The 11496-nt window shown below is 40.4% G+C and overlaps 1 protein-coding gene across 1 annotated transcript; it reads left to right on the top strand.

Annotated features, from left to right (window-relative positions):
• The first annotated feature begins 206 nt into the window (after nucleotides 1-206).
• GRP (gastrin releasing peptide) lies at nucleotides 207-9974 on the top strand. Its single transcript, XM_075193742.1, has 4 exons — nucleotides 207-348; nucleotides 380-597; nucleotides 4201-4448; nucleotides 9629-9974. Exons 2-4 carry the CDS (start codon nucleotides 435-437, stop codon nucleotides 9674-9676), a joined length of 459 nt encoding a protein of 152 aa, XP_075049843.1. The 5' UTR covers nucleotides 207-348; nucleotides 380-434; the 3' UTR covers nucleotides 9677-9974.
• The last annotated feature ends 1522 nt before the right edge of the window (nucleotides 9975-11496 follow it).

Genomic DNA, 11496 nt, shown 5'->3' with positions numbered 1-11496 from the left:
TGGAAATAGATAGTAATAAGATTTGAGTGACATGGATTATAAGTGATATTGGCATAGGTGACTCAGACGGGGTGTTGCAGAGACCGGGTCAGTTTCTGGGTAAGGTCAGTAAAGGGTCCTGTTGAGGGGAGGAGGCGGAGGGGGGCGTCAGCCTGATAAATTCTGGCACTAGACCTTCCCTTCTTCACTTATAAATGCTCTGTGAGAAGTAGGGACAGGAATAACACGGATTCCAGTGGAGATATAAGGATATCTCCTAACAGGCGTCATTGCATTGACAGTCCAGGTAAAGCTCCTAAACAGTCCAGCTTCAGCACCACAGTCAGCGCCTGTCCTCAGCTTCAGCACCTCGGACAGCACCAGTCCTCAGCTTCAGCACCACAGTCAGCGCCTGTCCTCAGCTTCAGCACCTCGGACAGCTACTTACACCCATCATGGACGGAGTTCTGGTGTTCTGGAGATACCGCACCCTCTTCTCCCTCATCCTCTGCACCCTGATCCTCTTCAAAGTCCATTCCCAGGCAGCTCCCTCCCAGCAGCACACCGAGACAGCCCCTGCCTCTAAAATATACCCCCGGGGCAGCCACTGGGCTGTTGGTAAGTGCACCTTCTCTCCTAATAATGTATAGGAAGCTCCACCAGGTATTAGAGCACGCTTACTGCTTTTAATTAGACAGTGAATCAAGGAAGGCTTAGACAACGTCGGCTGTTGTGGGACTACACGTCCCAGCAGGTCCTGCCTGCTGAGACTTGTAGTTCCTCAAAAGTTTGGAGAGCCAAAGATTTGCCTACCTCTGGGTTAAGGGAATGTAAAAGACTGCACAAATATCGATGTAAATAGGCGCAATAGCGACATTAATAATATGTAAGACTCTTATCTTATGCCAATCTGTGCAGGATGCAACATATACATAGGAGGGAAGAAATGCAATAAACTTGTAGTGTATATCACACCACAGACATGCAGTGACTGTGCAGACTGCTCTGTGTACATGAGAATTGTTATCGGCATTTTTGCAGCTAACAAAATCTTGACAGTTAATGTCTTGATGATAATGAGACTGTATCCTGCTGTATTCTGACACGGACATATGGGGAAACAGATAATGACACCTGTATTCACGATTCTTTGTCATTCAAATCAAATGTGCTCACAGCAATAATGGTATAATAATTGCATCGGAGGAAATATGCTGTATGGACAACTAATTACATCTACTGAAATATACAGTATGTACAACTAATTACATCTAATAATTGTCTATAGTGCCTTATAACAAGGTTCTACAGGCTCTATACTAGCTACTGCGCAATAATATGTGTCGGCGTATATTAAAGAAAGGATTATAATAGTTACTCTTGTGTTTTAATATTAAATTAACTACTAACAAATTATAAATTCAGAGCAATGTCAATTTCGCTTTCAAATTGTGCAAATTAATTAAGCCTGTACTGAAAAAAACGAAAACTTTTCAACAGATAGAATTCTCCCAGAAAAATGTGAATTCTCACGTTTTTGTCTTATATACCGTTTCTCATAGGACGATAAGGTATGTAACGAATGCAAAGTATTTAATAAAAATGACCAAATAGAGAAAACAAACAAAACATCAGAATCGTTTACTATGTTGCGGTGACGATTTATGAGACTGGATACGAGTTTTTGAAACAGAGTAAAAGACCCGTGAAATAAAAAATGTATATGTCATAAAATACCAACGATACAGAGCAATATTAGCTTTCCAATCATTGGTTAGTAAGGATAGGATAATAATATTTCAAAATTAAAATACTGAAAATAAATAGATACATACAAATTGAGATATCTATTCGCTCTATAATAGACCTTTTCGTTTTTTAATGTATATAATTAGCTATTAACTTTCAATAATAGTGTCTTTGCGATTTTTTTAATATATATATATATATATATATATATATATATAAAATTATTTAATATATATATTTTAATAATTGAATTTAATATATATATATATATATATATATATATATATATATATATATATATATATATATGTTATTATAATATATTATTTTATATTTTATATATATATATATATATATATATATATATATATATATATATATATATATATATGAGTTATGTGCATATTTCTGTGCATACGTACTGAATATGAAACACAATACTTTACATATTATAATATTAAAAGTAATATATTTACGTAAGGATTAATTCCGTATATCATCTATACTGTCAAAAATGTAAGTTTCCATACAGTGCAGCTTAGTGACTACTGCAATGTGATTATTTAGAGGCAGGTATTTCATCCTGCAAACGTGCAGCTGTATACAATGCAAACTAGTCCACTCTATCATGATTAAAAATACACTTTCGTTGTTGTAGCTTTAAAAAGAGACATCACCCAGTAAGAGCAACTCACTCTTTAAAGGTTAAAACTGAGTTTGTGTTTTTAACTAGTTTTTCTTACTCGGTTTTCCTGAGCCGAGAGCAACCAATCTATATACTATCCATTATCACAGACGTATCTCACAAATAAACAGTATATATGTGTGAACGCGATGAGCAGTTATTACATATAAAGCTGTTTAAGGACAATGGTGCATTATTATCCAATCAGAATTGTTGTTTGCCGTTACAATTAAAAGTTGGAGATAGAAAACTTACAGTGATTACATTTGCAGCTTCACCACTTAGGAACAGTTATTCCAACAAAAAAAAACAAAGGAAACGGAGCAAAACAAATGTATTCCAGATAAAGCCTCGATGAACTATAGATGAACGGCAGATATAGTTTATTATAGTGTTATTGTAAACACACCCTTCAAAAAAATGTTTACAGTACGATAACAGTAAAATAAAAATAATTGTGGGGGTTCCTAGCAGACAACAAACACTTTCATTGTACTAAATAAATGAACCCCTTCTTAGTGAACCCTAAGGGACATTTCTGCAAGTTTAATACCCTATATGGCGCCTTTAACACTTAAGAAACCTATAGACGATTGAATTAAGTGCTCAGGCGGATTTGCGCCTTTATTGCACATTGTAGTCTGTGATTGTGGTTGCAGAGATTCTGGTCAAAGCTCTACCTAGAGGCGCATTTGAGTCTTACCCCCTCGTGAGAGGTGAAGAATCAATACTTTCAGCCTATGCTACGGTCGCTGCAACTTAATCGGCTGTAAAACTAGAAATCATTGATGATCATTGGAGTGACCGCAGCTCAAACTTACTAAGCGTGTAGCTGTCTTTGAGAACTTATTTTAAATTTCTCTGCTTTCTCCTGAACCTCTGCTCATTCCATCCTCAAATAACTAGCGATATCAGTTGACAATGTGGTCGTCCTTATTTCATCAATGCCTAATCTTAGTATTGCGCAACTGTGCAACTGGAACCACAGAGAAAGTGGCTGATACCAAAAATGGTGTTAAAATAATTACTCTTTTTACACTGTTTTTTTTTTTAACCAATCGATCTCTTCAAGCCCCCTTCACCCTAACAGTCCTGGTTTTAAGGATATTCATGCTTGAGTACAGGGAACATAGTTAGTGCTTCAGTCATTTCGATTCAACCACCTGTGCCTAAATAAGGATATCCTTAAAACCTGGACTGTTGGGGGTGCTTGAGGACTGAAGTTAGGAACTATTGGAAAAGGGTATAACCTGATCCACCAATCATCATGAGAATTCATGTGACTTCTTTCCTTGGGCAGCACGGTGGCACTTCTGCCTTACAGCACTGGGGTCATGAGTTAAATTCCTGACCATGGCCTTATCTGTGTGGAGTTTGTATGTTCTCCCTGTGTTTGTGTGGATTTCCTCGGTGCTCCGGTTTCCTCCCACACTCCAAAAACATACTGGTAGGTTAATTGGATGCAATCAAATTGACCCTAGTCTGTGTGTGTGTGTGTGTGTGTGTGTGTGTGTGTGTGTGTATGTTAGGGAATTTAGACTGTAAGCCCCAATGGGGCAGGGACTGATGTGAGCGAGTTCTCTGTACAGCGCTGCGGAATCAGTGGCGCTATATAAATAAATGGTGACTATGTGTAGTCTGCTATATAGATTCATCCAGGTACAGTACACAAAGGTAGACTTAATGTAAAAACTCTACGCTACATTCTTTGTCATGACTGTGGGTAATTAGCAATTTATTAATATGATTTTAATCGTGTTTTTCTGTGATTTTCTGTTCCTCTCAAGGTCACTTAATGGGTAAAAAGAGTATAGAGGAATATCCTTATATCTATGATGGAGACAGGACCTCAGCCGCTGGCTATGCTGAGGGGGACAAGCCAATGGAGGGGCCCCAGCAATGGAAAGAGGCTCTTCTCGGTTTATTGAGGATGTTAGAGACAAGCGACAGCAGAAGCTTCCAGCCAATGAGAGACACAAAGTTATATAACAGGAAGTTCTGGGATTCCGAGGACAATAACAACAACTACAAAGAGGTGATTGATTGTTTAATGTCTAGTAACTTATCACTGATGTCATTGCATAGTGAAGGATATTAAGGCCGGTGTACGATGGGTGGTGGGCAATGCTATATAGTATATACAAATCCTAGAGGAACCTTACAAATTATTCTACCAGGAAATTGGTGGTAAAAAGTAGAATAATTATATTAGTATATCTCGCATGGTATTTTTATATTTATGTGATTTATAAAAGCCCCCTGCTCCTTTAAACAACATGTTAAATAACATTTCTCTGCAGGTTATAAAATAGAATTCATTTGAGTTCCATTTTTTCCATATCAGATCTGACCACTTGTTTCCTGGCAGGACCCATAAGGGGTGGGGGGCTCTGCAACCTCTCTTTTTGACTCCTGGCATTTAAAATGACACAGAGGACCTGATTGATTAAGGAACACAACGTGATGGCAATTTGCGTTTAAAAACAAACGCGCGCAATTTGAATGCCTGTACGCCTGTACTCAACTGCAAGCGGGTCTGTAACACCTCCTGTTGAATACGGGTGTAAGGTCGCGCTGACTATACGGCACTCGCCGTACGCAGACAGACACGACACGCTGCTGGATATGCACAATACATATGTCAATATCAAGTCCCAGCAGAAAGCTCAGAAATAAAAATATTCACTTATTGTTACCTGTTAAAAATATAGATTAAGAAATGGACATTGGGGAAAAAAAGTGTTTTTTATTTTATTTTTATTTTTTTACATGAGATACATTTATTGGGGGATCTCAATGCGCACTGTACATAAAATGAATATTTACAGTTGTTCCTAGTTGTAAGCACATGTTCTGGCATGTATACCTAACATCATCACTATCACACAGTACTCAGGCCCGGCGCTCCCATTAGGCAAGGTTAGGCACTTGCCTAGGGCGCCGGGCTCTGGAGGGCGCCCTCCAGAATGAAAATTACTTTAAAACTGTGCGGCGACCGCTGACCATACCTGTCACGGCCCCCGCACAGCATTCAGATGCACGGGGGAGGGGGGAAGAGGCTATTGCTCACCACCGCCGCCTCTCTGCTCTGTCTCCTCCCCTCCACTCACTAGTGTCAGTGAGTGGAGGGGAGGAGACGAAGCAGAGAGGCGGCGGTGGTGAGGTAAGGAAAGACGGAGGGAGGAGAGCGCCGATTGTTGCGCGGGGGGGGAGCTGGGGCGCCGATTTTGTAAAAATGCCTAGGGCGCCATGGAGGCTAGCACCGGCCCTGACAGTACTTACACCTGATCTGTAGCTGGTGCAAATGGGACATATTTACTAAACTGCGGGTTTGAAAAAGTGGGGATGTTGCCTATAGCAACCAATCAGATTCTAGTTATTATTTATTTAGTACATTCTACAAAATGATAACTAGAATCTGATTGGTTGCTATAGGCAACATCCCCACTTTTTCAAACCTGCAGTTTAGTAAATATACCCCTAGGTGCTTCTTATGCAGACTGGCCTGGAGTCTGGGACCAGGGCGACAGAGAAGCCCATTGTTGTTTTATTTTTATTTTGTATATTAAAATGTGTTAGTAAAATATTACATATTTTATACATATAGCAGGCCACAGCATGACACAGGTATGTCATGAGGCAGACTGTTTCATCATGATTAGGGCTCATCAGTGTAGGATATGGGTATGCTGTTCAGTATAGGAAGTGCAAGTTGTCAATTTTAATGAGGTTGTTTTGATAGAACTCCACATGCAGAGCAGAACACACCTAACCTACACCAGTGAGTCCCAATTAGGGTGGAGTAACCTGCCTGATGTTAAAATTCTCAGCACTGTCATGCTCCGAAAATCCTGAGGATAAAGCACTGATCCTAAAAGCAGCCACGTACATGGTATTCTCAGAAGTAATGGAATTGCTTATTTGCCTATGGCCACTACTAGGGAGGAGCTTACAAACTCTTCCCCTTTATTCCCCTTGCCTCACATGCCAAACAGATGATATTTAGTCTACACTAATGAGTCCCAATCAGGGAGAAACAGTGTGTCTGATAGTGTCATTCCAGTACAGGGATGTTAGCTGCTTCTCTAACCCTAGTAGAATAGGTAACATAGTAACAGCTAATTGAGTTAAATATTTTCTTTATTGCTTCATGTCTGATGTGTACTTGATCATTTATATTTTTTATGGGAGATGTAAACAGTCAAATGTTCATACTCCTGCATTACTGTTATAAAACAAATTATTTTAGCAGGAGCTCAGTAATCCCATCATACATTTACTTTCCCTGTACATGGGTGGGTACCAATTTATATGTAGGCAGCTATATTTTTGCTCTTTTTTAATGACCCTCAGAGCAGTGAGATATTTTGCTAGAATTTTGGATTTCTATTCATGTCTAGACGTACCCAGGGAGAGAGTGTATCTCATAAAACTAAAAAATGTTTAACCATATGAGGAAATATATTATTAGTTGTGCTAGGTGTAAGCCTTTCTTATTCACCGGCATTTAGGAAATAGTAATAAATAAAGGAAATAGTAACTAATAACCATGTGATATGCCCAGTGGCGGAACTGTCATGGGTGCTGGCGGTGTGGCCGTTACGGGGCCCCGAGGTGAGGGGGGCCCAGCAATGCCGGGTTGTCGGGTTGCCCTTCCTGATCCATGGCCCTTGCGGCCCGCCTGACACCCCTGACCCCTAAAATGCTCTATAGAGCGCTCCCGCATTGATCTTTTGATTGCAGAACGGGGATCCCGATCGGCAAGAACGACATTGCCCAACCCCTTCTCAGATTTTGTTATATGGTCCAGCGATGCACCATCCCTCCCCTAAATATCCCAACTATTTTTGGAGCGCTCCACCCTCCTCTAAAAGCACACGTTCAATGCCGCGTGCCGTAGCAGTTACACGCGTTTTGCCTTCACTTCTGCTCTGTTGTGCAGAGCAGCGTTAAATGGGACATCTCTCCCAACGTTCCACAGCTGTCCCTATCACGACAGCGGGACAGAGACTCCCACTTAAATCGGGACATTTGGGAGGTATTTATGCTCTTTAATTTGGTTTAGCAATAAAACTAATGGGATCATTTAAAAATCTTGACAGTAGAATAAAATTATTTAGTCAGGTAGAGGATAGAGAATGGTTGGGTGTGAGCATACACCAATACTGTGCTTCTCAGAAAGACAATACAGCAGTCTGCATGACCAGTACCTGGTTATTTAGGGGTCATACCAACAGGTGTAATTGTCACAAAACTTCTATATAAATATGATCTAGGCAGTGTTAATATATTTTTGCATGCTCTCCCCATGTTAATACAGATTTATTCTTGGAGCCCCAGTTTCATCCCATGGTTCAAACACAAAAAGGAAGCTGAATAAGATTCTGACTCTATTACCCCTAATTTGTACATTTGTATGTCTGTGACAGGGAATATAGATTGTAAGCTCCACTGAGGGAGAGACTGATGCGAATGAACAAACATTCTCTTTACAGCACTGAAATATGTTGGTGCTACATAAATAAAAAATAATAATAATATAAAAAAAGAAGAGATAACATAAAGTATTGTGTTCATTAAAAGGAAATAGCATCACTTAAAATTAAGTCTTGGTAAATCTGCTGTTACAAGTTAAGTTTGCAGTAAGCGGTCACTCGAATATCCAAAGACGAATCGGACTCAGATGTGTACTATGTGTTTCAAGTGGATTTCAGTGATGCCATTTTTGACAGACGCATTTCACACCATGGACTTCCTAAATGACTTGAGAGTGTCTTCACAACGTGTGAAACGCGTCTGAGGTCACTGTGAGATTACATTTGAACGCAAGTGACATGCATTGGTATAATTACTGTTCCAGATTTGGAAAACTCAAGTACCACTCCTCATACTTCACAATGATGGTAACAAGTAGGTTTACCAAGACTTTATGTGATACTATTTCCTATTTAATGATTGAAATACTTTATACTAATACTAATATTTGCCCTTTTTTTTTTTATTATATGGGTATTGCTCTCAGCATTGGATAGTGGAGATCCAGTAGGAGGATACACACACCAGAATCCTACTGCAATACATACAGCGTGTGACATTATTTCCACACTGCTTGGGTTGTGCTGTTAGATGTATTGGGCCTGAGTCATTAAGGCACGTAAGAGCCTTCTTGGCTGCAAGTAGGCTCTGTTTACACCTGTAGTCAACAAGGAACGGATCCCCCTCCAAACACCATTTACCCTTGTGCTGCCAGCCTAGTGCTGGTAATCGCAAAATTGGGGGGGGGGAGGGGAGTGTGGGGACCCCAAATTTTACGAAAACCAGCACTAGGCAAGCCAGCCAGGGCTGGTGGCACTATAGAAAAGGAACTCGCAGTGTGGGGTCCCCCTGCCATAATGACAAACCAGCCCCAGGCTGTTCAGCATCGGGCTGACTTCCCTAGGGAGTTGGGTCCATCCCTCTAGGGATACCCAGCCCCGTGCTGAAAGCATTAGGGCTCTTCCCACACTGCTGGGTGGCGAGTGTTGGGGTAATAAAATGGTAAACACTATTTTAGTTTGTGCAGCTACAAGTCCCAGCCATCTCTGACTGCCATAAACAGTCTGGGCAGTCGTGTTTTTAGAACTACAACCACCAGCATACCCATGGCAGCCAGGGCATGCTGACACTCAGAGAAACACAAGTGCCAACATATCCTGACACCCACTGAGTCATGTAGTTCCACAAAGTAAAATTTAAATAAAACATACCCCTTGTTAAAACCACATTAGTTTATTAAAAATAAAAAAACAAAATAATGTAAATAAATCAAACACCTCTTTGCTTTATTAAATTTTATTAAAAATAATAAATCCCCATATACTTACCATGTATTTGTCTGTAAGCAATCCAATTTTGTAAGCTTTTAATCCAGATTGCTTGCAACCATAAAAAAAACATAATATTCCCAGGTCCCATAGTTGTCCCAAAAATATAATCCAAGGTCCTGGAGTGGTCCATAAAAACATTACTAAAATATATTCCAAAGGTTGTTGAAAATAATCCTCTTATCTTCTTTCTTGAATATTTCTTGCTATATATGTGCATAATGCTAGCTGTGATTGTTCTTCCCTGTAGTAGTTTAATATAACAATACCAGATGCCAGATTATGCATAAAACATCCTAGACAATTGCCTATGGCTCTGACCTGAGCTTACATACTTTCAATGTATTTCCAGATGCTGGACTTCCTATACCAAATGATGAAGGAAAACGCACAAAGCTGAGGGGGAAGATGCCGTTTGTATCGTGGAAGAGCTCTGTTTCACAAGCATTTGATTGTACCAGATAACTGAGATTTTATTTATGTAAATGATACTTTTGTGTAAATGATATAAGTTTCCTTGTTACAATCTTACCAAGCCCATATTTCCAAAGCACGGAATTACTTGCCTGATCTGTAAATAATGGTCGAGGAAGGGTCTTCCAGTTACATGATTATATTTTAGCACCTGACAATTTCATCTATTTAGTTTGTAGACACAGAATATTTTGACATTCACAATAAAAAAAAACTCAAATAAAGATGTTGTGAGGTGTTTCATTACTTCTTGTTTTCAGTGCAGTAAGAAGAAAGTTTCACACAACCGAGTATCTGAATTAAAAACTATGTGACTGCATAAAACGCTGATACTCCAATTGCCTGGAGTTTTTACTTGTGAAAAGGACATACCTTAAAGTAATAAACAAATGTGGATCAGAATGAAAACATGTAAACACAAAGAGAAGGGTTCAAACATTTGATAAGGACAATAAAGTGTCAATTGTCCTACACATAGGATTATCCATGTAGCATATAGTGCCAACATATTCCACAGTGCTGTACAATCACAAGGTATTATTCAGCCAGGTTAGTCCCTGCTCCAGCAGAGCTTACCATCTAATTCCCCCACCACAGACACGCACACAACAGCCAATTTACCTACCGATATGTCTTCAGAACGTGGAAAGAAGGAATCCTGCCTGGTTGTAGGGAGTGGTACAATCTCAATACACCTTGGCTGGATTTGAACCAAAGGCCCCCGGTTCTGTGAGGCAGCAATGCTAACCACAGTGCCACCCATAGAGGTGCTGAGTTTCCACAGATATTGTGCATGATAACAGTCCGGGCGAACTTGGAGAGTCACTGGCAAATTGAACTTTTATTGTACTCAGAGCTTAGCTGTTACCATGGCACTGACTGAGACTGAATACACATGCTGTTCCTCTAAGCCGTGTCAGGAAAATGTTTTTTGGCATGTTCCAAAGCAGACCCTGATCAGGTGTGAAGCCCCTTACATATCAGTGCATACGCAGAAGTGGCCACCGCCTCTATTCCTCTTAGGAAGCACGATGGGGGAGGGGGTGGGGGGGTGTTATTGGGCCAGTGTTGGATAACCTGTGACACTCCAGGTGTTGTGACACTACAAGTCCCAGCATGCTTTGCCAATATGTAGCAGCTTATTGCTGGAAGGGTATGCTGGGACTTGTAGTTTCACAACAGCTGGAGTGTCACAGGTTAGCCAACACTGAATTTGGCAGTGTAAGCGCAGTGAAGCCGGAATTGGGACCCCTAGGCAACAATACTGGTTGGACCCACATACACCCTCTATTTTTCAAGAAAAGCAAAGCATAAAAATAGGGAGATCTAGGCCCCCCAATGCCCACTGGGCTCTAGACGGGAGCCTAGGATGTGTAGTGGCTGATCCTACAGTGCCGGTCCCCTTTGTCCTTGACTGTACCAATAAAACCATAGTTTTGCAGTGCGGACGGGCTGTTGGGATGTCCCTGAAGCTTTGTGCCTTCCTACCATGCACATGGCATTATGCTGGTCCTGTACAACAGGAAAAGATGGTAAGTAAGGCCTGGACCCCACATGATATTATAACAAAGCTGCTGTTCAATGTCCTTTATGCATATGGGTCCTCAGCCAATCAGAATGGTTTCCCATAGTCCAGCCTGTCAGACACTAGCCGATCTAATTGGCTGAGCATTTGACCCCTTCAGGTCAATAGAGTTTATTAATTCTTATCGAGGCTCCGTTAGACACAAGTTACATTTGTCTATT

This window comes from Mixophyes fleayi, chromosome 1 (genome assembly GCF_038048845.1).
Source record: "Mixophyes fleayi isolate aMixFle1 chromosome 1, aMixFle1.hap1, whole genome shotgun sequence".
Taxonomy (NCBI): Eukaryota; Metazoa; Chordata; class Amphibia; order Anura; family Limnodynastidae; genus Mixophyes; species Mixophyes fleayi.
The sequence above is the reverse complement of the archived record's forward strand: the minus strand, read 5'-3'. Positions and strand labels throughout refer to the sequence as shown.

Bases quoted from the DNA above. Each gene is read 5' to 3' on its own strand.
- GRP (XM_075193742.1), top strand. From the start codon at position 435: ATGGACGGAGTTCTGGTGTTCTGGAGATACCGCACCCTCTTCTCCCTC. The intron at 598-4,200 runs GTAAGTGCACCT...GTTCCTCTCAAG, and splicing joins GGGCAGCCACTGGGCTGTTG to GTCACTTAATGGGTAAAAAG. The intron at 4,449-9,628 runs GTGATTGATTGT...ATGTATTTCCAG, and splicing joins ATAACAACAACTACAAAGAG to ATGCTGGACTTCCTATACCA.